Source organism: Ceratotherium simum, chromosome 37, assembly GCF_057802395.1.
Source record: "Ceratotherium simum simum isolate JZ-2026a chromosome 37, ASM5780239v1, whole genome shotgun sequence".
Taxonomy (NCBI): Eukaryota; Metazoa; Chordata; class Mammalia; order Perissodactyla; family Rhinocerotidae; genus Ceratotherium; species Ceratotherium simum.
In genome coordinates this window covers 7990711-8017917 of record NC_141936.1, presented here as the reverse complement: position 1 = coordinate 8017917, position 27207 = coordinate 7990711, and the positions used below count along the sequence as shown (strand labels likewise).

Here is a 27207-nt window from a genome sequence, read left to right as displayed (position 1 = left end):
CCCAACCCAACACCACAAGTGTGGAAAGAAGACATCATTCATTGTTTAGTCAAATCCAGGATGGCTAGTTCATCCACTGGTGATGGGAGAATCTTGGTACACACCAAGAGCAAACGACCATTTAAACAATTCTACTTAATTCACAGGAAGACCGCTTTCATCAGAAGGCAAACTCATCAGCATGCCAGCCCAGGAATCTTTGCCCAAAAAAGCAAAAATCATTTGTTCAATCAGCACTGTTCAGGGAAAAGCAGCACTGACTCTAGCAGACACTAATATTCTCGTTACCTGAAAGGAACATCTCCCACTGTAAATGTGAAAAATGGCATTACCAGTTTATATAATAGACTACCAGGGATCTGTTCTTTAAGTTTCTAGATTCAAGACTCTGGGGACTGTGGTAATCTTGCCAAAATAACATCACCCACAAAAGTCAGTCCTATTTAGTTTCCCTCCACAATACTATAAGACTGTTCTCTTAAAAAGAAATTTCATATTTACAAGTGATTAGTTAACCGTGTCAATCTCACAGCCTCTTGCCAGTGGCTTACTTCTGAGATAACAGAGATGTACATTTAATAATTTTATTTATTTATTTTTTCCCCCAAAGCCCCAGAGAATAGTTGTATGTCATAGCTGCACGTCCTTCTAGTCGCTGTATGTGGGACGCGGCCTCAGCATGTCCAGAGAAGCAGTGCCTCAGTGCGCGCCCAGGATCTGAACCCAGGCCGCCGACACCGCAGTGCGCACACGTAACCGCTAAGCCATGGGGCCGGTCCTAGATGTACATTTAAAACAGAGTGGAGTGAATCTAAAACTTATAAAGGAGAATAAGGTCTTTTCTATTTGAAATGTCACCCTAGACACGGTCAAATCTCCAAGTCCATCTTTATCGACACTGCCAGGATTGGCTCAGAAATGAACTTTTAATGCAGAAGTTCAGAAATATTAGATAATTTTAGAAATTCTGATACTGACCCAACATCTAAATATCATTCAAATCAACTAAAGGTAAAAAAGAAAGTGGCCTGCTTTTCTTTGTACAAGAGAAAAGTCAAAAGAAAGTTAATCACTTGGATAATTGATAGTTTTTCAGAAAATTTATTTATTTCTGGAAAAAAAGCTTCCTTTTCCTTGATCAGGAAGTATTGTGGGGTGAAGAAACACGATCAAGAGAAAAGAAAGTAGGGAGACCAGGGCTAGAGTCCTAGTTCAACTACTAACCAGGTGTCTGACCACAGGCAAGTCACTAGACCTCTTTAAATCACAATTTCTTCACCTTTAAAATGGGGTTAGCCTACCCTCATGAGGTTAAAAGAACCAAATGACACAATTTACATGAAAGCACTGTAAGTAAAATAAAGACCACCTCTGTTGTTATCATTAAAATACAGCTGGATAAATTATTTACAGACAATGATTAAATAGATATTTGTTTTTATTAGAGACTAGTAGATATTTTCCTTCATTCAGGAATCTTACTAATAAATGCTCTTCTATACTGCAACGTAGAAAAATTAGCTGCTTTTATTTGTTTAGTAGTTCTTGGTTTTAGGCAACATGCTTATCTTTATCTTTTCACTCCATTTAACATAATTCTTCTCTATTTATTTTTCCAAAAAAGAGACTACCTTATACTCCTTCTCTCCTCAAAATAAAATATACCAGGCTTGGCTCTCCACCTGAAAACCTGCTGGCAGGACACTGGAGTCTTGTCCGTGCAGAAAAGCCTCTCTAAAAACTCACAAGTAAGGGGAGAACGTTTGGGCCATCCCTCTATGGAAGTGGCAGGTGTAGGATTTTCCTACGCAGCTTTGAAAATTAACAGTTGTATCCTAAATAGGATTTTCAAAAAGAGAGATCCAGCTTGAGATGGACTTTAAAGTCTAAATTAAGAGGAAGTAAGGCTAAATTACCTGAAATATTGACTGTCGAAGGTCTCCTAAAGTTTTTCTTTTATCAAAGGTCAAATCCCACATGCTTTCTGTTTGAGAGACCACAGGATGCAGAGCCCCGTTGAAGAACTGATAATGAGGGCCCAGGTGGAGATGTAGTTCAAAATTATTGTCTGTAGAATCACATTCTGCCCTAATTTAAAGAGGCATAAAAAATACTTAAATGCTATGTTTTTATAACAGACACTACTTCTTCTCAAACCAAAAATATTTAATTTACAATACAAACAAGATCTTTATTCCACCTAAGTCATTATAATTAACATCCTTTTCTTCCAGCTCCAAAATGATTCATTTTAGTTTCTCAATCAATAGCAAAAATTCAGCTCTGCCACCATGAATTCCAAGGAAAAATTGTTTTAACATACACTGTGCAACGTGACTCTGAACAAATACTGACACTCAAACACTTCCAATCCTAAGATTATATTATAGTCATGAATAAAATGCCGGAAACTTGCTTCTAAAATTGTGTTAAGTACCAGATTTACAACTTCTATTTCATCCTTACTTCCACTAAACCCCACAGACTCTCCCATAAAATATTTGCAGTCGCTCTCATGATCCTCTTGAGTCTACTCTCTCCAGGTCAAATGTTCTCAGCATCAGCCTCGCACTGGCCGCTCTTTTCTGAATCTGCTCAGCTGCTCTGAAGCATGGTGCCAAACACTACTCTAGGCAGTCTGACCAATGGAGAGTTGGATGAGGCTTATTGCCATGATTCAGTTACTTCAGACACAACTCTATTAATGTGGTCAAAGACAGCATTAGCTATTTTTGATGACCACATTAGAGAGTTTAGTGCTGGCTCACTAAAACCCCTAAAGTTGTTTTGGTTTTTTTTTTTTACCAACTGCTAATCAACACCACTCAAGCAGGTTATTTTTTACACTTAAAATATCTTACTGTTAAGTTTTTATCTTCTTAGTGTCTTGATTTGAGATTTCCTTCGATGTTGGTTTGTCATTTAATCTACCTGCTATTTTTTTTCCGCTAGCTCCAAGTCAATAATAAAAATGTTGAACACATCCCTGCCACATAATCAGCCACTTGGCTCCATAAGGAGACCATGAGAACATCCATTTCCCTAACCCAATACCCCACCAACCCTGCCAGAGAACAAATAAAGAAACAGTTCTTCAGGGTCCAAGATTAGGGCTCAAAAGAGAATGCTGAGATCATCAAGTTCTCACAAACCATCCCTTTAAGAATCCAGTATAGGTTTTTGCCCAAGATTGACACTAAGCCCAAGAGTCTATAGAATCCACATTTCCTTCCTTTCGCCCACCTCTCGTCTTCTGTCACTATGTGACAGTTCTCCACAACTACTTAAACATGAGAGGTGATTTTCACATCAGGCTCTCTTTGTACCAAGGGAATTACCTGACAGAACAGGATACAATTCATTTAGTGCAACTACGTGCTCACCGATTTCTCTAGTCTTCTTAGCGATGGCCATTTATTTGTGTGTCATTATTTCACTCACTCTCACAGAGGATAATTTCAAAGTAAAAGATACTCTCACTATAAAAATTAAGCAGCTAAGCAGACACTGGAATTAACTAGTTGACTTTTCTTTTTAAATTTTCATTATTGAATACTTAAGACCTAAATTAGATCTTCACTCTCCAGAAAAACCATTCAAACTCTAGAACTAGTTAAAATTACCTTTTTGTTTGCAGTTCAAGGTTGGCTGCATCCATTTCATTCAGCAAATGACGTGGAACTCTGTATCTTGGATTAGCTCGAGCTGTGAACAAAACTTTTCATTAATTAGTGCTGACTAAATGAAATCTGGTTGCTGAAGAGTAACATGGAAAACTAGAAAGGACTGTGCTGGGAGCTAGGAAAGCTTCTACCAACTATCTGTGTAAACACTAATTTTCTCTGGATCTCAAGTTTTCCCATCTGAAAAATGAAAACATTAGAACAAATGAAAGGTAAACAGTTTTAAGCCAAGCTAGAAGAATTCCATTTCTTCAACTCTCTTTAAATATACTTTTTATTTTTTTTTTCTGCCTGCAAGTTGTACTCTTGGCTTTTCATTGGTCTGTTTTTTATTTTTTATTTTATTTTTTATTTATTTATTTATTTATTTAATTTTTTCCCCCAAAGCTCCAGTAGATAGTTGTACGTCACAGCTGGACATCCCTTCAGTTGCTGCACATGGGACGCGGCCTCAGCATGGCCGGACAAGCGGCGCGTCAGTGCACGCCCGGGATCCAAACCCAGGTCACCAGCAGTGGAGCTCGCGCACCCAACCGCCAAGCCACGGGGGCTGGCCCTAAATATACTTTTTAAAAAGAACACCTACTATTTTCTTCCTGATAACAAATGTGATAATTAGTCACTGTAAAGATTCTGGAAATTATTTTTTAAAATGTAGAAGAAATAGATATTACCTGTAATCCCACTCCCAAGAGATACTGCTAAAATTTGTTATCTATACTTATGGGTTTTTTCCCACACCTACACAATCCGTCTGTACACACACACACACACACACACACTTATTTAAAGCACCTGGGATTGTATTCAACAAATTTGTAACTTGCTTTTTTATTTCATATATTGTGAGCATTTTTCGAAAGCCTTAAATGATTGCATAGTAGTCCATTCTATAAACAGCATAAGTAATCCAACCAATCTTTTCCTGTTAGACATTTAGGTGATTTCCAATTAGTCACTATTATAAAATAATGAGGGTAACAAACATCTTTAAACATAAATATTTATACACAGCTCTGATTATTTCAAAACAAATTTGTAGAAGTAGAAGTACTGGTGTATTTATTTATTTATTTATTTTTAAAGATTTTATTTATTTATTTTTTCCCCCCAAAGCCCCAGTAGATAGTTGTATGTCATAGCTGCACATCCTTCTAGTTGCTGTATGCGGGACTCGGCCTCAGGATGGACGGAGAAGCGGTGCCTCGGTGCGCGCCCGGGATCCGAACCGGGGCTGCCAGCATCGGAGCGCGCACACTTAACCACCAAGCCACGGGGCCAGCCCAGAAGTACTGGTTTAAAGTTTTTAAATACATACAACCGAACTGGTTGTATTACCTTATATACCTACCAGCTGTAGAGGAAGTGCCAACTGTTGAGAACCACATTAATAGAAATATTTGACTTGGTAAGAAAAAAGTGGCATCTCATTTAAATTGCTTATTTATAGCCTTTTCCCAATTCACTACTGTGCTCAATGGAATAGACGTAAAAGCATTCTACAGATAGGAGAAATAAATTTGTCATACATTTTGCTGTTTTCCACTAGCTTGTCATTTGCCTTTTAATATTGTTTAAGGTTTATATCACTTTTCCTTAATTTTTTTTCTTTACATCTAAGCGTAGAAAGATCTTCTCTACTTTGAGATCAGAAAAATATTTATATTTTATACATTTTAAGGTTCCTTTTTTACACAAACATTAAAGGAACTATAATTTCATGCAAGCGATTAGTATAATTTGATTATATAATTGATTATACTAATTGCTAATTCAAGTGATTAGCAACTACCCAACTTCCCAGTCGTATTTATCGAGTAATTTGCTTTTCCTCTATTATCTGAAAAACTACCTTATCATGGATTAAAATCCTAAAACTACTCAGATCAATTTCTGGGCTTACTGCTCTACGTCAATGGTATGTCCCCCTCTTCGCATTAGCACTACATTGCTATAATGCATAACTGCTATAGCTGTACAAACATGTTTTTACTGATAGAGTAAATTTTCCTTCAGTAGCCCCTTCTTCAATTTTCATTACTTTATCTCTCTAGGTGAATTTTAGGATCATTTCACCAAGTTCCACCCCTTCATCCCCCAAAAAAGTCCCTCAAGATTTTGGCTAGACCTTTATTCAATTCCTAAGCTAATTAGAAAACTGTCATTTAGTACATATTCCCATTACGTACATACTAAAATTCAATTCTGTGAAAAAGACAATATTCCATCTGAAGACATTCTTTTTCTATTAATATATATTGCTGTAACTGTGAATTCTGCTCTACAATATTTTTATTAGAACCATTACTATATCTTTCCCTCAGAAAAATACAGAGCCCTTTCTGATTAACAGAATAGTTATATAACTGTTTCAGATCCAGAAAGTTAATTTCCTTTGATTCACATGCAAATTATTAACTGCTTTCTTCTTCTTCTTCTTCTTCTTTTTTTTTTTTTGCTGAGGAAGATTTGCCCTGAGCTAACATCTGTGCCAGTCTTCTTCTGTTTCCTATGTCGGTTACCACCACAGCATGGCCACCAATGAGTGGTGTAGGTCCGCACCCAGGATCCAAACCTGGGCCGCCAAAGCAGAGTGCACCAAACTTAACCACTAGGCCACGGGGCCAGCCCCTCTTATTCTTTATAAAAATGATCACTATTTTCATCATCTAAGAACAGTATCCTCATCTCTAATCATAGATATGTCTCAATCTAAAGAGCTTTCCTAGTTAAGATTTTTTACTTTTGAGTGGACTTTGGGAAGTGATCAAAAAGTCTTACAGACTGATTCACATTTGTCGCTTCAATTCAAAAATACTCTCAGGGCCAGCCCCGTGGCGTAGTGGTTAAGTGTGCGTGCTCCACTGCTGGCGGCCCAGGTTCGGATCCCGGGTGCACGCTGCCTCACTGCTTGTCAGGCCATGCCGTGGCAGCATCCCATATAAAGTTGAGGAAGATGGGCACAGATGTTAGCCCAGAGCCAGTCTTCCTCAGAAAAAAGAGGAGGATTGGCATGGATGTTAGCTCAGGGCTGATCTTTCTCACAAAAAAAAAAAAGAAAAAAATACTCTCTATCATTGTGGGTCTCAAGGGTTAACGTCCATGGCATGAGCTCTCTTAGCCAGCCCTGGTGGTCTAGTGGTTAAGATTCGGCGCTTTCACTGCTGCGGCCTGGGTTTGTTTTCTGGTCAGGGACCCACACCACTCGTCTGTCAGATGTCATACTGTGGTGGTTGCGTGTTGCTGTGATGCTGAAAGCTATGCCACTGGTACTACTAATACCAGCAGCATCACCCACGGTGGACAGGTTTCAGCAGAGCTTCCAAACTAAGACTAGGAAGAAGGACCTGGCCAACCACTTTCAAAAAAATTGGCCATGAACACCCTAGGAATAGCAGTGGAGCATCATCTGATATAGCACTGGAAGGTGAGAGGATGGTGCAAAAAGACCAGGCAGGGTACTACTCTGCTATGCACAGGCTCACCAGGAATCGGAATCGACTCCACAGCACTAACAACAAAATGAGCTCTCTTAGAAGGTTCACCAAAGAGTGCTTCAAAGATATTTCAATTGTTCAGAGAACACATTACCTTGAGGGAAAGGAAGATAAAGAACATATGAAAGGGAACATATGATAACAAGCCCAAGGCCACTTACAACTCAAAGGCAACATAGGACAAATGACAGAGCCAAGACTGTGCATAAGGTAAATCACATGCAAGTTTGCCCACACAACAAGAAAACATTATGCGATCCAAGAAAATCCAATTTTGAAAATCTAACTGTGGCCTCACATTAGTAGAGGGGAAAAAATTAAATAGAAATATATAATCTTTATAAAATGACAGATTGTTGGATTTCATTTGGTAGAATGTCTTTCCTACTGTTAGCTTTAAAATATTTTAAAATGTTCCAAGACTAAACCTTCTTTTAAAAGGGTAAAAATTCAAACAGCATTCAATATTTATCTTCTATAATCATCAGCTTAAACAAATAGGAACATTTTTCCTTCCATACCTTCAGGGGGTCTCTGCAACTGGGATTTCCGATAAAACAACATATAGGCACTCTCTTTACCCTGAAATTGCTGTTGAATATCCTTTTCCTTGATTGGTTGGACTTTGGAATCATTTATATCAAACCAGTGAGGACAGGAGCTTCTATCATTTAGTCCTGGGGATTCTGAAGTAAGGGTCTTGAAAATGTGTTGATCATTCCTTTGGAAATCAAACTCAGCCCGGAGAGAAGAGTTCTTCAATAGACTAACTGTACTTTCATCTGAACTGAGTAGAAATATCTGAGAATGAAGCTGTAAGAACTATATAGAAACAAAAAACAAATACTAGGTTAATAAAAGAAATTTTTTAACTAGACACGATAAAAAAACTTTATCTTCCTTTCTCTGATTAGATCTTTTAACTTCACCTTTATTTTTGGCCTGGCCAGCTAGGAGGAAAAAATATCCATTTGAGACATAATAAAACGTTTAATAAATATCAGAGTGCTCTCTGTTAAACAGTCTAATAGCTGTATCAAGGGACAAAGCTGCCATGCCACAATCTAAAAAATATTTTAATTATACCTTAATAATGCTGTTTAAAAACATACTTTACTGAAACAGATTAAGTAGAACAAATACTTCCGAAATGTTTAAAGCAATCTAAACAAACAAAGCACAGAACAAAGGCAATCACAGTGAGGCACTATAGAGATAATTTAAAAACTAGTGACTCAGAGAAACTCTGTTGGGATAATTAAAAGCCTAAATTATTGTTCAACATGAATTAAATTGAATGTTGTCTGTCCTAGAAGCTGAAAGGCTAGCTCAGGACATCAAAGCATAGAAAGGCTGAAGTCATAATCCCAAAGGCTATTTCTCAAGTTCTTCCAGCCAAAGACTTAGAAAGAAAAAAATATTCTCTCCCTTTTGTCTACCCCACCTCTCCACCCTCTTCTCTTCTCTCATTCCCTAATCTCTATGCAGACTTGCACCTCCTTCTTTCCTCTCAGCACAAATTTACTTCACATAGAAAAAGCACTTGGGAGGTTTATGTAACATTTGCTTAGCTCATCAATCAACACAGAATATTCTTTCTTTCTTTCTTTTTTATTTTTTGTGAGGAAGATCAGCCCTGAGCTAATGTCCAATGCCAATCCTCCTCGTTTTTGCTGAGGAAGACCGGCCCTGGGCTAACATCCATGCCCATCTTCCTCTACTTCATATGGGACGCTGGCACAGCATAGCTTGACAAGCGGTGCGACGGTGCGCACCCGGGATCCGAACCTGCGAACCCTAGGCCGCCGCAGCAGAGCACACGTACTTAACGGGCTGGCCCCGGAATATTCTTTTCTCTTGGAAAGAGGAATGCCAACTCTCTAATCAAAAGTACTATTTTATCACTAACAGAAGGGCCTAGGGCATATGACCCAAAAACAATATTAACACTGTGTATAACAGATGGTAAAACAGTTTTGTAGCTAATTTGTTTTAGGTACAATAAAACATCAACAATTTGAAAGCTTCGAGTAATGAACTTTCTGAATAGCCGATTTTTTCTTTGTTGCATAGTTGAGGATTAACTCTTTTAAATCTCAAGCTTCAGTACAGTCTTGTACTAGCAATGACAGAGAACTTTTACTGGATCAAGCCTCCTGACAAAAATGTTAAACTCTAGACAAAATAATGAAAACAACTGTTTGGAGAGTAACCAAAAGCAGGCAGAAAGTGGAGGGGACATAATCCTCCAAAAAAGGGAAGCACATGAGGTGAGTTCTACACTAACCCCCCTCTTCCCAGTTGGTAGCAGTGCATGTAAGACAGTTCAAGCGAAGGGCAGGAGTCTTACTTGGCTGAGGAAACAGAATCTGAGAATGCAAGAGAGGCTAGAAAGTGAAAGGGAAAATCCTATAAGGGAGCCCCGAATCTAGATCAAACTGCCCTCAAATCCTTGGCTGACTCCTGAATGGTACACAGACAGTCTGAGACCCTAGGAACCCAGCATAAAGTAACAGCTGGGAGGTTCAAGACCTGAGCAGAGATTTTAGCACCCTGCTGCTGGGTAGAAAGAGCATGGAGCTGAAGTCCTGCCAAATTAGAGGCATATGACAAACACCGCAGGCTTTCCACCGAAATCCTAGAAGGGCCATGCCTTAGGTCAGGGGTTGGCAAACTTTTTCATAAAGGGCCGGAGAGTAAATATTTTAGGCTTTGTGGGCTAAGAGGTAAACTTAAGGACATTATGTAGTACTACATAACTTTTAAAAAATAACCATTTAAAAATGTAAAGACAGTTCTTAGCTCAGGGTTGTACTAAAACAGGCAGCAGGCCATTTTTTGCCCACAGGCCATAGTTTGCTAACCCCTTCCTTAAGAGGACGGACCATGCATGCCCTAGGACTAAGAGCTACTCGCTAGGACTAACCAGCAAAACTGCAACAGACCCTACCAAAGCCCCAAAGGAAGCTTCCACAGGATCAAGGTGATTCAGAGGTAATTCAATGGCCTGTTAGAACATAATGCAAAACTCTGTAGAGAACAATAACACAATCCACAGTCTCCACAACACACCATGCACAATGTCCAGGAGGCAAGATAAGATTATACGATATGCAAAGAAACAGGACAACGTGATTTGCAATCAAGAGATGATACAGTCAATTCACAAGAGAAAATAAAATTAATAGAAATAGACTCAGAAATAATCCAGATGTTATAACAACAAAGTTACTAAAAATATGTTAATTTATAGGAAAGGATGGATGAAGGGGTTCAGATGGGGAATTTCACCAGAGAAATGGACACTCTAAATAAGAACTAAACAGAAATTCTACAGCTGAAAATACAATATCCGAAGCAAAAAGTTCATTGGCTGGGCTTAACAGAAGTCTGGTTACAGCAGAAGAAAGAACCAGTGAACTTTAAAACAGATCAATGGAGGGCCGGCCCCGTGGCTTAGTGGTTAAGTGCGCACGCTCCGCTACTGGCGGCCCGGGTTCGGCTCCCGGGCGTGCACCAACGCACCGCTTCTCCGGCCATGCTGAGGCTGCGTGCCACATACTGCAACTAGAAGGATGTGCAACTCCGACATACAACTATCTACTGGGGCTTTGGGGAAAAAAAAAAAAGGAGGATTGGCAATAGATGTTAGCTCAGAGCCGGTCTTTCTCAGCAAAAAGAGGAGGATTAGCACGGATGTTAGCTCAGGGCTGATCTTCCTCACAAAAAAAATAAAAATAAAAATAAAAAATAAAACAAATGGACTAAACATTCTAATTAAAAAAAAGAGATTGTCCCAAAGAGGCTTATGCACCCCTATGTTCATTGCAGCATTATTCACTATAGCCAAGAACTGGAAGCAACCCAAGTGTCCCTCGACTGATGAATGGATCAAGAAGATGTGGTATATATACACAATGGAATACTACTCAGCCATAAAAAAAAGACAAAATCGTCCCATTTGCAACACCATGGATGGACCTGGAGGGTATTATGTTAAGTGAAATAAGCCAGAAAGAGAAAGACAAACACCGTATGATCTCATATGTGGAATATAAACCAACACATGGACAGAGAAAACTGTATTGTGGTTACCAGGGGCAATGGGGGTAGGGGGTGGGCACAAGGGGTGAAGCGAGACATGTATATGGTGATGCACAAACAAAAATGTACAACCAAAAATTTCACAATGTTATAAACTATTAAAATATCAATAACAAAAACGATCTGATAAAAAAAAAAAGAGATTGTCAAACTCTAACATCTGATAGAAAACACATGAACAGTAGAGAAAATCAACAAAAGTAAAGCTTTTTTTTAAAGTTTAATAAACTTGATAAACCCCCAGCAAGACTGAGAAAAAAGAAAGCTAAAAAGCACAAATTATCAGTATCAGAAATGAAACAGGGAACATAACTTCAGGTCTTATAGACATTAAAAGGATAACATGGTGATATTTCAAACAACTTTATGCTAACAAATTCACCACTTTAGATAAAAGAACAAATTCCTTAAAAATCACAGTTTTCCAAAATAAATAAGAACCAATGTCATACTGTTTGCAAAAGACATACTTGCATAAAAAAGCTTGTATGGTTACATCAGTACCAGCCAAGGTAGATTTCAAGGCAAGGAATATTAGCAGAGATAAAAGAAGGGCATTTCACGTCAGGAGGCCATAACAGTCCAAAATGTGTATGCGCCTAATAATACAGCTTGAAAATACACGAAGCAAAATTGTCAAAAGTAAAAGGAGGAAGAGACAAATCCACAATGATAACTGGAGATTTAAAAACTCCTCTCAGTAACTGATACAACAAGAAGACAGAAAAATTAGTAAGAATAGAGAAGAAAGAAAGACTATTAACCAATTTGACCTAGTTGACCTATATTAACACCATACCCAACAACTGCAGAAAATAACTTTTCCAGTGAATAACAGAACATTCAGCAAGATAGACCATATTGTGAGGCATGAAACAAGTCTCAATAATTTCAAAAGAACTCAAATCATAAAGAGCATGTTCTCAAAGTATAATGGAATTAATTAGAGATCAATTTATAGATGTAACAAAAAGATAACTAGAAATCTCCCCAACTATTTGGAAAGTAAGCAACACACTTCCAAAAAACTCATGGGTAAAAGAAAGAATCACAAGGAAAATTACAAAATATTTTGAACTGAATGATAATGAAAACATGTCAAATTTAGCTGTAGCTAAATTAGTGCTCTGAAGGAAATTTAAAGCTTTAAAAGCATGTATTAAAAGGAAGGTTTAAAAAAAACTGAGATACTAACCCAAGAAGCTAGAAAAAGATGATCAAATTAAACACTAGAGGTAAAAGGAAGGAAATAATTAAAAACAAGAGCAGAATTCAACGAAATAGAAAACAGATGAGCAGTAGAGAAAATGGGCAAAGGCAAAAGCTTGTTTTTTGAAAAGTTTAATAAACTTGATGACCTCCAAACAAGACTGATGAAAAAAAATGAGAAAACACATATTTTTACGTGAAAAAATTTAACACCATAGATAAAAGAACAAATTCCTTAAAAAAATACCATTTTCCAAAATAATGCAAGAAGTAATAGAAACATAAATAACTCTATAATCAAAGAGATTAAAACTATAATTTAAAAACCTTACTACAAAAAAGTTCCAGGTCTAAATGGCTTCACCAAACATTTAAGAAATAATAATCGATCTTAGAGAAATTCTTTCCAAAAATATAAAAAAGAGACTATTTCCCAACTCTGATACTAAAATCTGACAGACATTACAAAAAAAGAAAAGACTGATATCTCTCATAAACACAGACACAAATTCCTTAATAAAATATGAGCCAAATGAATACAGCAATACATAAAAATATATCATGATCAAGTGTGATTTATCCCAGAAATGTAAGATTTACTTAACATTAAAAATATCAACCAACAGAATTCACATTAACATAATAAAAGAGAACAGCCATGTGATCATATCAATAGATGTAAAAAACCAAACAGCATTTGATAAAATCCAAACTGTATTCAAAATGAATCTATCAGTCAACTATGAATAAAAGCTAACTTCCTCAAACTTATAAAAGGTGCATTTAAAAAACACCTGCACAGCTAATATCATACTTAGAAGTAAAATATTGAAACACTGATCCAATCCTTTAAACAAAAATCTTCAAACCTTATATGAACTCAGGGTCACTAGGCTAACATTCATTTATGAACCGTGGTCTAATTAAAAGATGCACTGAAGCACTGTTTGAAGTGTGCAAGCTCTTTGGTCCTATAAGAAACAGTCTAAAATATTTACTAAGTGTTCTGTTGCTCTGCTTGTTTTCAGTCAAGTTGTTTTGTCTTATTTCTGGAAGCACCAGTTTTTGCATCTAATCTTACAGCCTAGGAAACCAGATCACCAAATTTACTACAATTGTGCATAAAAGAAAGATCAAGTGAAATCTGGCTGAATACCTGAAGACATTTCTATAAGTAAAATGATAAACTTTAGGGTATGCACTTCCTGAGATTCTTTTGCTGTTATGATCTTTTTTGGCTTACTTCTTGATCCTATGATAAAAATTACTTTACTTAATAACTTAATACTTAATAAGTACTTAACTGAATTCTAACCATTAAACAAAAATAGTGATTTTATTTTCACCTAATTTAAATTTCTTTCTGCAAAGGAATTCACGTTGTTGGGATCATAATAAAACTTCCTGTAAATAGGACTTCCTACAAGGATGCCATGTGTTACCTTTCGCAATGGTCCATACTGTTTTCTGTACTTCTTGTTCCAAGATATTCCTATCTTTTTCAACAGTTTCTGGCCCAGCTGATCTATAGGAATTAGATTACTCTCCTCCTTATGAAAGAAACACAAAGTCATTTAAGAAAATCGGATGAAATATAACTGCAACACTTATGAGTTCAAAGGGGCTAAAAGGATCATATCTAATGACATGTGCCTAAAACAGCAAACATGCAAGTGGATTAACCATAATTATCTCAAAATAAAAAGTTAAGCCTCAGTTTAGAAAACTTGAATTTTGCCACTTTCCACGTGCCAAAATTTAAACACTTAAAGAGCAATATCCAAAGAGTATTCTGAGCTTTGGTAAATTCCTGACATTATGTGGGATTTTCAGAAGAAAAATTTAAGTGCAAAAAAGGATTATTATGTCTTTTCTGAATGTTTCAAAGTATAAACAAGTTCTAAAAGGGGGCAAGAAGTGACTATTAAGGGCTGAAATGTGTCCCCTGACCAAAATTCATACGTTGAATCTCTAACCCTCAAAATTGTGACTGTGACTATATCGGGATAGGGCCTTTAAAGAAGTGATTAAATTAAAATGAAACCATTAGGGTGGGCCCTAATCCTGAATGGTGTCCTTGTAAGAAGAGGCAATGTGGACACACACAGAGACATCAGGGATGCACAGACACATAGGAAAGGCAGGTGAGGACACAATGAGAAGGCAGCCATCTGCAAGCCAAGGAGAGAGGCCTCAGAGGAAACCAAACCTGCTGACACCTTGGACTTCAGCCTCCAGAACTGTGAAAAAATAAATTTCTTTTGTTTAAGCCACTCAGTCTGTGGTATTTTGTTATGGCAGCCCTGGCAGACTAATATAGTAGCCACAGACCCATATAGTTAAAGGATTCAGCCTAGGACCCTAGTAAGAATTATGAAAAATTATTTATTAAGAATGAATGAATAAATGAAAGAAGACCTACCATCTGTATAACAGGGTACTAAGCAAACACTAAAAGTCACATACTGGAGGTATTATCAATATCAGGAATGAAAAACGGGACATAACTTCAGGTCCTACAGACATTAAAAGGATAATATGGGAAAACAGTAATTCCAAAACAGTATGTAAAGTAAATCCCAATTCTATTTAAAATGATAATAATAATACCAAAAAAACCAATTACCCAATCCCAATATATATATAAATACAAAGAAAACAGAACGCAAAGAATATACATCAAAGTGTTAATGTCTGGGCATTTGGTTTATTTACTTTTTATTTTCTTTATATATTTTTTAGTTTTTTGCTCTCAAATTTTCTACCATGACTATGTATTTCTTTTATAACCAGAAAGGATCCAATAAAAAATTTTTTAAATAGATGTAGAGAAGTCCCATAGAAGAAAGACTATGAATAGTAACAATATCAGTTCTACCAACTAAATCACATATATATATATGATGTACATACACAGAAACAAATACCAACACACTCTCTCTCTCTCTACCTGTAATAAGATTGCTTTCAGAATTATCAATGGATCCTCAATCTCTTCTTCATTCTGAAGATCTTTCAAATTCACATCTGGTTTACCTTTTTCCTCCTAGAAGGAAAATAATAAAAAAGTTTCCATCACTAATCCCATAAAAGGTAATTAACAAAATAGGAATGTTTGTGCCACAGAGGTTTCAAGATGGAGAAATGATGATAAAAGCATCATAATAATCTGTATGCTTTGGAATCAGCAGACCTGGCTTTGAATTCCAGCTTTGGTTGAATAGTCCTAGAGAAGCCACTTAATTTCTCTGGCATTATCTATAAATTGGGACTGTGAGGTAAGTAAAGCTTCCAGCACAACACAGAGTGGGTTCCACATTTTCCCACTAAGCACTACTTGAGATGCATCCTACAAACGTTGATATGTTGTATCTTCATATCATTCAGTTCAAAACATTTTCTGGTCTTGATCCAATTTATCCTCACTCGTGTTGGCCTAATAAAATCCGACCCATCTTTGTGGGCTCAGCTCAAACACTCCCTTCTATTTCCTGATCACCCACGTTTTCACGCCATTCTGTGAACTTCTTTGGGAACATGTCAAAATTCCCCTGATAAGGTATTTTTATTGATTTTTTTCATACATGCCATCTTGCAAAAGTATTTAAATTGGCTTAAAACCATAAATACAGATACACCTAAATAATTAACACAAGACAAAAATAATAAAGAAACAGTAGAAGAATATAGCAGATTAAACACAATCATTCTGCTGTAAAATTAGTAAAAATGCTGGATAAAGTAAAACACAACACAACAAAACAAACCAAACAAAAACATCTTAAACGCACGCTAAACTAGCAAGAGAACATCAGGAAAGTCCTCAAGAAAGAAGTGAAATGGGAATCCAGGGAGGAAATCCAGAGCTGAGGCGTTCAGTTGCCCAACCTTGCTGACACAGAGCTTCCACTTCAATGTTCACATAGGACAGGGTTTGGGAGACACAGCCTATGGACCTACCCAAAGTAGGGAGTTGAATGACTGGTTTTCCAAACCACCAATTCTCTGATACCACCTGCGTGTCCTACATTTCAATCCAATTCTGACACTAACTTTGCTAAGTCCCACAAAACTGCCCCGACTTCAGACACCAGCTGCAAATGGGGTCCTCAGGCTACTTGCACTTCTACCTGGCTAATTACAAATTCCAGGGATCCTACAACCCCCATTTCAGGTGTGATAATTTCCTCAAACAGCTCACAGAACTCAGGAACTTATACTCAGGACTACAGTTTATTATAAAAGATACAAATGAAGAGCCAGAGGAAGAGGTACATAGGGCAAGGTGGGGAAGGATCCTGAGTGCAGGAGCCTCTGTCCCCATGGAAACCGGGGTGGCCACCTTCCCTGCACTTGGATGTGTTCACCAACCCAGAAGTTTCCTTAGTCTCCCTGTTTCAGAGCTTTTATTGAAGTTTCATTAGAGGCATGATTGATTAAATCTTTGGCCCCTGGTGACCCAAATCAATCTCTAGTCCCTCTCCCATCCTCCGGTCAGGGGGTGGGGCTGAAAGTTCCAACCCTCTAATCACATGATTGGTTCCTCTGGTGACCAGCCCTCACCCTGAAGGTATCTAGGCCCCCAAGAGAGTCACCTCATTAGCATAAGCACAGGTATGGTTGGAAGAGATTCATTATCAACAAGAAAAGACATGCCCATCACAGGAAATTTCAAGGAGCTCTATGCCAGGAACCTGGGACAGAGACCAAATATATATTTTTTATTACACAAAGATAGACTCCAGCAAAAAGCTAGAAACTTGAAAGGGCTACACTCTCAATATAAGCATGCCCTAGAAAAAAATCCACCCCACGATAAAGGATAACAAGGAACTGGCTCACTTTGACCTTGACACTAGAATGAAGGTGGAAAAACATTTCCTCTAATAAGTTGTAATCACAAGTAGGTCCTCATGTGGGTTTGCGGCCCAAATTCACACTAGCTGTATGGCTCTAAAACCACGAAGTCAAGATGTTATTTTAAAGCCATTAAGGGTTGGAAGTGACCCCCAGGCATGCGGTAGAGACAAACACATATCTTTCTTGGAGGAAGGCATTACAACTCAGGCCTCAAATTATTCTTGTAAATCATATTCTTAAAAAACCAACCAACCAACCAAGCCTACAGTCTAAAATAACAAAATCACAAGGAAATAGAATCAGCAGATACCCAAATAAGACCCACAAAGTCTTCAGATACTGCAATTTTCAGACAGAATAATAAAATAGTATGTTTAATATGTTTAAAGACATTTATGACTAAGGACTAAGATTTAAAAATGATAGCAGGGGAGAGGCAGGCTGGCATTGGTCAGTATTTGACACACTGCTGCAGGTGATATACGGGCTGGGCCCAGTCATCCTCCACCCCGCCAGTGTACACCATGGCCTTTGGAGTCAGGCTGGTCTAGTAGGTACCAGTCCCAAAGCTGCCTACTGGGAGGTCTTGTGAAGCCTTCTTTGTCCCACTTCCTCAAATGTGCAAGATGATGTTCAAAGTGACGTCAACCATCAGTGAAGCAAAAAGCCCCCCAGGAAGTGGAAGGCATAGATCAGGCTCCTCTTTACGGCCAGATCTAGAGTCATATTTTGAATAATTTATGGCTTTCATGCTAGAAGAAAGGGATCATCTTCTAGACAGACTAAGAGAGAATGAAATGTTGGCTTTACCCCAGGGAAAATTATGTGAGTTTGGTCATGGAAGTTATTCCCTGCAGACAGCACCTACAAAACAAATCCATGAATGCAGGGAACAGCTCCTTGAAAGGGAAGAAGAAATTACTCAACTATAAGCAGAAAGAATACTACCTGGCTATGATTAGAATATTTGGAACCCGTTGTCTCTAGGCACAAGAGATCTCTCAGGCTAATAGCAGTAAACAGACAAGCAGTATCCAGCAGGTGTACCTACTAAAGTTGAAATTCTTAATGTACTAATCATTATCCTGATTATATTATGACAAAGCTCCGGATGAAAAGCTAGTGATTCTTAAAGAATAGAATAAGAAAAAAATTAACAAATGGATGCTTCATAGAAGCCATGAATAAGGAAATAAGCACAAATGGAAAGCAATCTTGTGACTGTTCTTTAAGCTCTGAGGAACACCTTGCTAAAAAGTAAGAGCTTCAAGAACAGAGAAGCAGGGCAGAGAGCAAAACCAAATAAAAGAATGTCTGCCCTCTTGAACATATGCCCACGTAACAGAACCGGGAGAAGAGCCTAACACTGCTAGTAAAGAGCTAATCAATTCTGAAGAAATGAACATAACATTGCAGCGTTGTCCAAGAAGCACAACCCAAAAGCAAGACATGCAAGAGAGAATCATTACTCTTGAGACAAGCTACCTCACCCCGCAGTGTGAAGCCACCTCTGTGCATGACCTCAACGATAAACTTGAAAATGCAAATACAAATAAATATTTTATGCATCAAAAGCCTGAGGATACATTCCACCAGCTAGAAAAGTGCCTGACATCTGACAGTGGCTGAGCAGAAGCCGCAGCAGGCACTGAGGAGAGCAGACATGCTCCCGGAGGTGGAAGCTGCACCAGCACAGAGGGTGGAGCTCTTTCTGAGACTGAAGAGAGACTCGGCAGTATCGGAAAAAGGTTACAACAGATGCAGGCATAACTGAAGGAAAAAATCAAGAACTACAGTGGGCAAGGCAAAGAGGAAAAAAATAAACAAACAACATAATATTTATTAGACCTGTTCACAAGCTTCTATCAGAATCTAATAAAAGTTTTCAACCTCATCTTTTAGAGAGAATAAAATAAAGCTAATATAATCATTTGAAAGGGGTGGGGGAGAATGGCTGCTCTAGAGAATAAGAACTCTCTACTACGAGATCCTGGAAACATCAAGTGTGTGAAGGAAGGTAACACGACAAGAATCAGCTCAAACTAAGCACAGAAACACTGAGGGCTGACTCAGGCCAGAGGAAGTAAGCAGCGCGTCACTTCCTCTGACTGGGAATGTGCCCAATGAGCTAGTGTCTTGGCATATGTGGCACAAGCATTTGAGAGCGATGTTTGCATGGCTTTCTCAACCCAGAACTCGAGTTCTAGCAATAAAAAAAAATGGACAGTAAAGGATTGGAAAGGGTGAAACAAAACTGTCTTTTCCCAAGGATGTCTACAATATAGAGGGTTTAGCAAGATGGTTGGTTATAAAATCAATATACTCAAGATAACTGAATTTCAACACACTAGCTGCAAATAGTCCAAACAATACAAAGTACAGACATAGCCCCACAGAATATCTCCCTGGCAAACATTTTCCTGGTAGAACAGTTTGACTTCTTTAATACCTAAACTTTACGAAACATATATATCTTGCAATACATTCCAAGTGCAACTGATAGAGCATCAGAAATACAGACAGATGCTCTGAAAAGCACACTGAATGTCAACAAAGAGAATATGCTTCCTGAATACTGCTGGCACCAAGAGAAGCCATATTACTACACGTGGAGCAACTATTCATTAACAATATTAACTGTTTGATAATCAGAAAGATGTGTTTTAAGCATTCTACATCCTAACGATGTAACTTACATATTGAGGTTTTACTATGTTTTAGTTACATTTTAGAAAACTGGTTGAGAGTTTGGGGTTGGTGTGTAATACACTATAACTTTTCCCATTGCAAATAACTGGAACTAGACTCCCAGTTAGTGCTTCCCCTCAGAACATCCGCAAGTTCTTTTCTTGAGAAAATTATAAGACTTTTTTTGTGTGTGTGAGGAAGACTGGCTCTGAGCTCACATCCATTGCCAATCCTCCTCTTTTTGCTGAGGAAGATTAGCTCTGAGCTAACATCTGTGCCTATCTTCCTCTATTTTGTATATGGGATGCTGCCACAGCATGGCTTGATGAGCGGTGAGTAGGTCCACGCCCGGGATCTGAACCTGTGAACCCTGGGCCACCGAAGCAGAGTACGTGAACTTAACCACTATGCCACTGGGCCAGCCCCTATAAAACTTTTTTATAAGACATTAAAGAACTTCTAGAAAATGAAAAGATATGTCTTGTTTACATATGTAGATTCGAAATCCCACTATTTTTTGTGTGTGTGTGTATGTGAATACCGACAAGCTGATTCTAGAAATGTTCACAGAAGCATAAAAAGCCAAGAAATGCACAACATTCCTGAAGAATAACAACACGCAGGGAGACTTGCCCTATCAGATATCATGACTTACAATAAAGCTAAAGAAATTAACAATGTGGCATTTGCCTAGGAATAGGAAAAAAAAGAAGAATGGAACAGAATAAAGAGCCCAAAAATATACTTACACATAAACAAACAAGTGACATAACAGACCTGGCATTGTAGATTGGTGGGGAAAGAATGGATTATTCAATAAACGGTAATGGGCAATTGAGTACTCAAATGGAAAAAAAAAAAATCTCACACCATTCAGAGGAAACCATTCCAGGAAGACTAAAGTTTTAAATGTAAAAGGCAAAACTATAAAACTTTTACAAGACAATATAGGAGGAAAATCTATCATCTTTGGTTGGTGCCATGAAAGACGAAGAAAAGCTGAGGAACGGTTATTGACTAAAGGAGACTTAAGAGATATGCTAACTAAATATAATGCATGATCCTGGACTTGATACTAGAGTGGGGAAGAAAATGCTATAAAGGGTTTGGATAAGACAACTGGTGAAATCTGAATATAAACTATATAACAGATAATAGTATTATACCACCATTAAAGTTCCTGATTTTGATCTGTCCTATGTAAGAGAAAGTCCCTGTTCTCAGGAGATAAATACTTAAGTATTTAGGGGTCAAGGGGCCCAATGTCTTCAAATTAATTTCAAATGGCTCAACACTAATAATGATAACGTTAACTCTGTGTCTGTGTGTGTATGTGTATACATAGAGTGTGTGCCTGCATAAAGGTGGCAAAATGTTCACCACTGGAGAATCTAGGTGAAGAGTATACAGGAGTATTTGTACTATGCTGGTTATTTTTCTCTAAGTGTGAAATTATTTAGAAATAAAAATTTAAAACTTCTATCAGTATTAACTTTCAGTGCCTATAAAAGTTTTCTACAGAGTAAATATATAATAAACGGCAAAATGTTATCCTCACCAAAGTAATAGGACTAGAAAAAGAAAAAAATTGCAAAGATACTTCTAAATTAATTTCTTTACTTACTTGAAATTGCCAGTTCCCCAAATGATCAACATCTTTAATATACACATGATAATGTCCTCCATAGCAACCACCTTTGTGTATAATGACCGAGAAGAGGTCATATATATATTCCAAATCATCTAATTCACTCTACAAGAAAAAAGAACATAAACACTGATATAGTTTACACAAAATGGGAAGGTACATAATCAAAGGGAAAAAAGAATTTCAACTGCTGAAATTAATAAGAAACTTCACTGTTTATTATTATTTAATGATAAGATAAATTTCAATAACTGGCTTTAAATTTTAAAATTCTTAATTCTTAGACTGAAAATTATCTATCATTGATCTAATACCAATCACACTACACCAATCAAATTCTGCCTCTTAGTTAAACACGAAAACATTTATCCAAACAAGAGGTTATTTTTATGTACTTTAGCTAAGATCATACAAGCCAATGTGATAAAATATACTACCCTATCAGTGAGTCTGATAGTTTCAGCAAGAGAAAGCCTTCTTTGTATTGTTTTATATGCTCTTTAGCTGTTGAATTTGTCCTATATTCCAACTAGACTGTCATAAGCCTCAACGTCAGTATCATATCTACCATCTACCATCCCTCTCGACACTTTAGTCCTCTACATTTAACAGGAATTTACCAATTATGCATATTAGCTGGTTTTGTTTAGAGGCAGTTTAGTGAAAAGAAAAGGTTCTTTCTTGATTTATTAATTCTGTGAGCAATCTCTTCTATAATTAACGTGCTCTATAATTATGATTGACCCAACAGATGAACACCTACACTGCCATTAAAAAAAAAAAATCTACTTTAGGTTAACAGATACTTTGCATACGGATGTTACTTGAGGGTGCCAATTACTGGAGGAACTATTTGCTTAAAAAATCTAACTTTTTAAGTAAGCACCATTTTTTAAACGTCTGGTTCAGGTAAAAGACAAGACAGACAGACGTAAACAAAGATGTAAAGTGACAATTTTTTTCATTAATACAGAAATCAAAAAGTAAAACTATTGTGGGCTAAACAAGTGCTCAATGTTTTACTTAATTCAGTTTTTGTTATTTCAAAGTATGTTAAAATCATGTGACAAACTACTTTTATAAAAGGACAAAAATTTTTCTATATGAGATGATGGATGTTAACTAAACCTATTGTGGTGACCATTTCACATTATGTAAATCAAGCCATCATGCTGTACACTTTAATCTTATACAGTGATGTACGGCAATTATTTCTCAATAAAACTGAGAAAAAAAGAATTAATTCATCCTGAAAAAAAAATATTTTTCAGGCAGTAAATAGGGGGAGGGGCAAGCATATTAATTTACTCTAGAAAAACTTTACTCTGTATGCCAATAACAGGCTCAGGGCCAACACAACATCATAACCTTTGAATGGCAATTAATATAATAAAACAAAAACCAAAAGGCTCAGCAATTAAGCTTGAAGTAGAGGAAGGCCCATCTGAATTTATGAACATTTAAAAAGAGATACCTTTGATAGCTAGCTCATAAATGTTCTGGTCTTAATAAATATATAAAGAATGATTTGTAATAAGAAATATATCAGTCTCATCACTCTGATCTTGGCATTACACCAATTATACAGAAAATATTTTTGAATGGCTTACAAAGTGGGTTGATTATGTAATTAATTTGTTTTCAAAACTTTCTCTCTCCCATGTCTTAAGGACTATAAATTCTAGACTACAGAAGTTCCAATCACCTGTTCCCTTTGCAGACGTGTAGTTCACTACTGCATCTAAAGTAAACATCTAAAAATGATAATTTTCCTAATGCAGGGTCATTTCTAATTTTGTTCTTCAATTTTCACTTCAAAGATTGTTCAAGGAGAGTTTAATAAAAAGAACTGAGAACAATTCCCTACTTTGGAAATTCATGAGGACTGTAATAAACCATTGGTTCTCAGCCAGGAGTGAGCTTCCCTCCCCAGGAGACATGGACATTTGGCAAGGTCTACAGACATTTTTGTCACTACGGGGGCTGGGGAGGAGGGAAAGTGACTGTAACCTAGTAGGCAGATGCCTGGGATGCCGCGTAACATCCTACAAAGAATGGGACAGCCCACCACGACAATCATCCAACTCAAAATGTTAACAGTGCCAAGGCTGAGAGATTCTGCAAGTAGTCAGCTGAAAATCAGGTCAATAAAACATTCGATCTTGAGAGGGGAAAAGAAAGAATTTCAAAATAAAATAGTTCAAACCTGTTCACAAAAAGGCTTGAGATTGATCCGGAGAGGGAACGTGTAACAGCTAGTTTCCTTGTATCGTTCACACTTCACAAAATCAAAATTAAATCTTAATAATGAAACAGTAAGAAAGGGAGGCAGCTTACGTAATTTGGCCGACTGTTAAAAGAAAAAATGTGAAAGTTTTTTAAAAGCAGAGTTATATAAAAGAATACATAATATTTCTTAAGATATAAGAAACCTATGTCATAGTTTTAAGAGAAATATGTCCTTAAATCACATAAACTCATCACCATGGATTCAATATAGCTCTTGATATAAACACATCTATTTTATGGGATTAAAGGTGACACCATTCATTTATGCTTACAATGAAAAATTTACAATTTATGTTTTTTTGGGGTTTTTTTGTGAAGAAGATCAGCCCTGAGCTAACATCCATGCCAATCCTCCTCTTTTTGCTGAGGAAGACCGGCCCTGAGCTAACATCTGTGCCCATCTTCCTCTACTTTTTATGTGGGACGCCGCCACAGCATGGCCTGACAAGCAGTGCGTCGGTGCGCGCCCGGGATCTGAACTTGGGCCACCAGCAATGGAGCGTGCGCACATACGCCATGGGGCCAGCCCCTTATTTTATGTTTTCAGTGCTGATATCCTAAAATCAAAGCTCTCTGATGAGCATGTTGTAACTGGGTGCTCTCCTCTCCAAGTGCTCTTTTCCTGCTTCCACCTTCCTCCTCGGAGTCTCCACTTTACTTGGCAGATACACAGTTCCTTTTATTTCCTGAAGACCTGGAGCTCTTAAGTTGGGACCTAGGGCCCTGTTTCAATGGATCCACACCCTTGAAATTACAGGAAAATTGTATGTGTTTATGTATTTTTCTGGAGAGAAGATCCATAGCTTTCATTAGACTTCCCAGAGGGCTCTAACTCCCCAAATGTTAAGATCCATTGATTGGGGATTTAGTTACTGTTCTTAAAAGCAGATAAGATTTTTTTTTTTTTTGCTTTAATTCCTTGCTTTAAAACAAAGCACAAAATTAAACTGCTTTTTATTTAAAAGTCATCAGCTTTTCCCAACTCCCTTGCCCTAATGGCATGTTAGGGGGCCAAAAAATCCTTCCCCGTATATAAAATTATCCATAATCATAAATATCTAACATTCCTAAAAATATATTTAAAACAATTCCACAAATTTAGTGGGTAAATAAAAGTTAAATGAAAAAACAGCAATGTAACAACATGGCAGATTTTCAAAGTAGCTCAAAAAATACATCTAAAAAAACTGAGTAACTTCAACTATAATGTGGTTCAGAAAAGAAAGACTGTACAGAACAAAAAAATCTGCATTGATTTAGGTAGCACAACCAAACCTAAACTTAGAATAAATCTAAGGCAAAAAATCTAATGGAACTAGAAAAGAATGCAATTCTAGAAGTATCAAGATCAAAAAATTTTCATTAAAAAAGAATTAAACCAATGATATAAAAGGTGCATAACAGAACTGCTTTTGTTTAGCAAAAGGTTTTTGTTTTACTTATGTGCAAATTAAGTTCAACCAAAACTAAGAATGTGTTTAAGTATCTTTCCAAGATTTTTCATCCTCTGAACTTTATTCTATTAGATTGTAGTTGTAACATTAAAGGTGAAATACAAAATAAATAGGCAAAAAATAAACCTCTCTCTTTGGGTTTTAGAAAGGGGCAAAGGCTGGATAGAATTATATATTAAACAATATAAAATTCACCCTGGTTTCAAATCCTATTGTGAAAGCTACAAGCATGGGGTTTACTGTTTTTATTACATTTTCACCTACAATCTCCAGGATCCAAATTCGTGTTATCTACATCAATCCTCATTTTCTTTGTTGGAAAAATTTAATAACTGTCAGCTCTAGGAATAGTGCTCTCTCTTTAACATAACAGAGTAACCACAAAGATGTCTCTCTCTTTTGTGGTAGTTCTTTAAGTCAGTGCTCAATAACCACTACTGAATTGAGCTCAAGTTTATCACACTATGAATAGCCTATCGTATCATCCACCAGCAGTGGAACAGTTACTGCTGTGGATAATGACAGCAGCAAAGTTGATGCCATACTGCAGAAGAACTCAGTTGCTTAAATCTTGTCCTCCTCTCATCCCATATTTGCTTTGCTATATAAAAAGAAACCCTGTCAAGCCCTTTAGTTAGCAAGTTAAGTATTTCCAACTGGGGGAGGAGGAAAAGGCATATTAGATTTGCTAAAGTCAGAAAGGGTAGATACATCAATATTGTAAAATAACTGCATATGCAGAAAATGAAGACAGCCATCTATTTTCATAGTAGTAGACAAAGAAAGGAAAGCTTCTTGGTTGGCAGAAATAAAAACATATTGCCTTCTTCAAATGGTAATTTGCAAAAAGCAGGGATGTGGGGAGTTTATCAAAAAAAGGTATATTTAACGGGCCAGCCCCGTGGCTTAGCGGTTAAGTGCGCATGCTCCGCTGCTCGGGGCCCGGGTTTGGATCCCGGGCGCGCACTGACACACTGCTTCTCCGGCCATGCTGAGGCCGTGTCCCACATACAGCAACTAGAAGGATGTGCAGCTATGACATACAACTATCTACTGGGGCTTTGGGGGAGAAAAATAAAAAAAATAAATAATGAATAAAAAAAATAAAACACACCTTTAAAAAAAAAAAAAGGTATATTTAAGAAACAATGAGGTACAAATAAATTTTTCCTGGGAGACAAAGAAGTTGAGAGGACTGATGGGTTGAAAGCTTAAAAAAAATTCTTTATTGTAAAAAATTAAAATACAGGTATGTACAGTCATGTGTCGCTTAACGATGGGGATATGTCCTGAGAAATTTGTTAGGCAATTTCGTTGCTGTGCAAACATCATCGAGTGCACTTACAAAAACCTAGATGGTATAGCCTACTACACACCAGGCTGTATGGTACTAATCTTATGGGGCCACGGTTGGGCATGCAGTCCGTCATTGACCGAAACATCGTTATACGGCCCATGACTGTAAAACGAAAATGTGTTTTCAATCCTTAGTATTTTTTTTTTTTTTTTTAAAGATTTTATTTATTTATTTTTCCCCCAAAGCCCCAGTAGATAGTTGTATGTCGTAGTTGCACATCCATTCTAGTTGCTGTATGTGGGACGCGGCCTCAGCATGGCCAGAGAGGCGGTGCATCGGTGCTCGCCCGGGATCCGAACCCGGGCCGCCAGCAGCGGAGCGCGAGCACTTAACCGCTAAGCCACGGGGCCGGCCCACAATCCTTAGTATTAATTAAGAGCTTCATGTATATCTTCCAGACCTTTTCATACAAACTCAC

The 27207-nt window shown here is 37.3% G+C and overlaps 1 protein-coding gene across 6 annotated transcripts in view; it reads right to left on the bottom strand.

Moving 5' to 3' along the window:
- Nucleotides 1-27207, bottom strand: part of USP40 (ubiquitin specific peptidase 40) — a 93819-nt gene that overhangs the window by 43916 nt on the left and 22696 nt on the right. For all 6 annotated transcript variants that reach the window (XM_087424662.1, XM_087424663.1, XM_087424661.1 and 3 more), the window contains 7 exons: nt 23896-24039; nt 21666-21794; nt 15444-15539; nt 13936-14043; nt 7702-8002; nt 3624-3705; nt 1917-2088 (listed from right to left, as the gene is read on the bottom strand). In XM_087424662.1, coding sequence (XP_087280788.1) covers nt 1917-2088; nt 3624-3705; nt 7702-8002; nt 13936-14043; nt 15444-15539; nt 21666-21794; nt 23896-24039 — 1032 coding nt within the window. The remainder of the gene's footprint in view (nt 1-1916; nt 2089-3623; nt 3706-7701; nt 8003-13935; nt 14044-15443; nt 15540-21665; nt 21795-23895; nt 24040-27207) is intronic.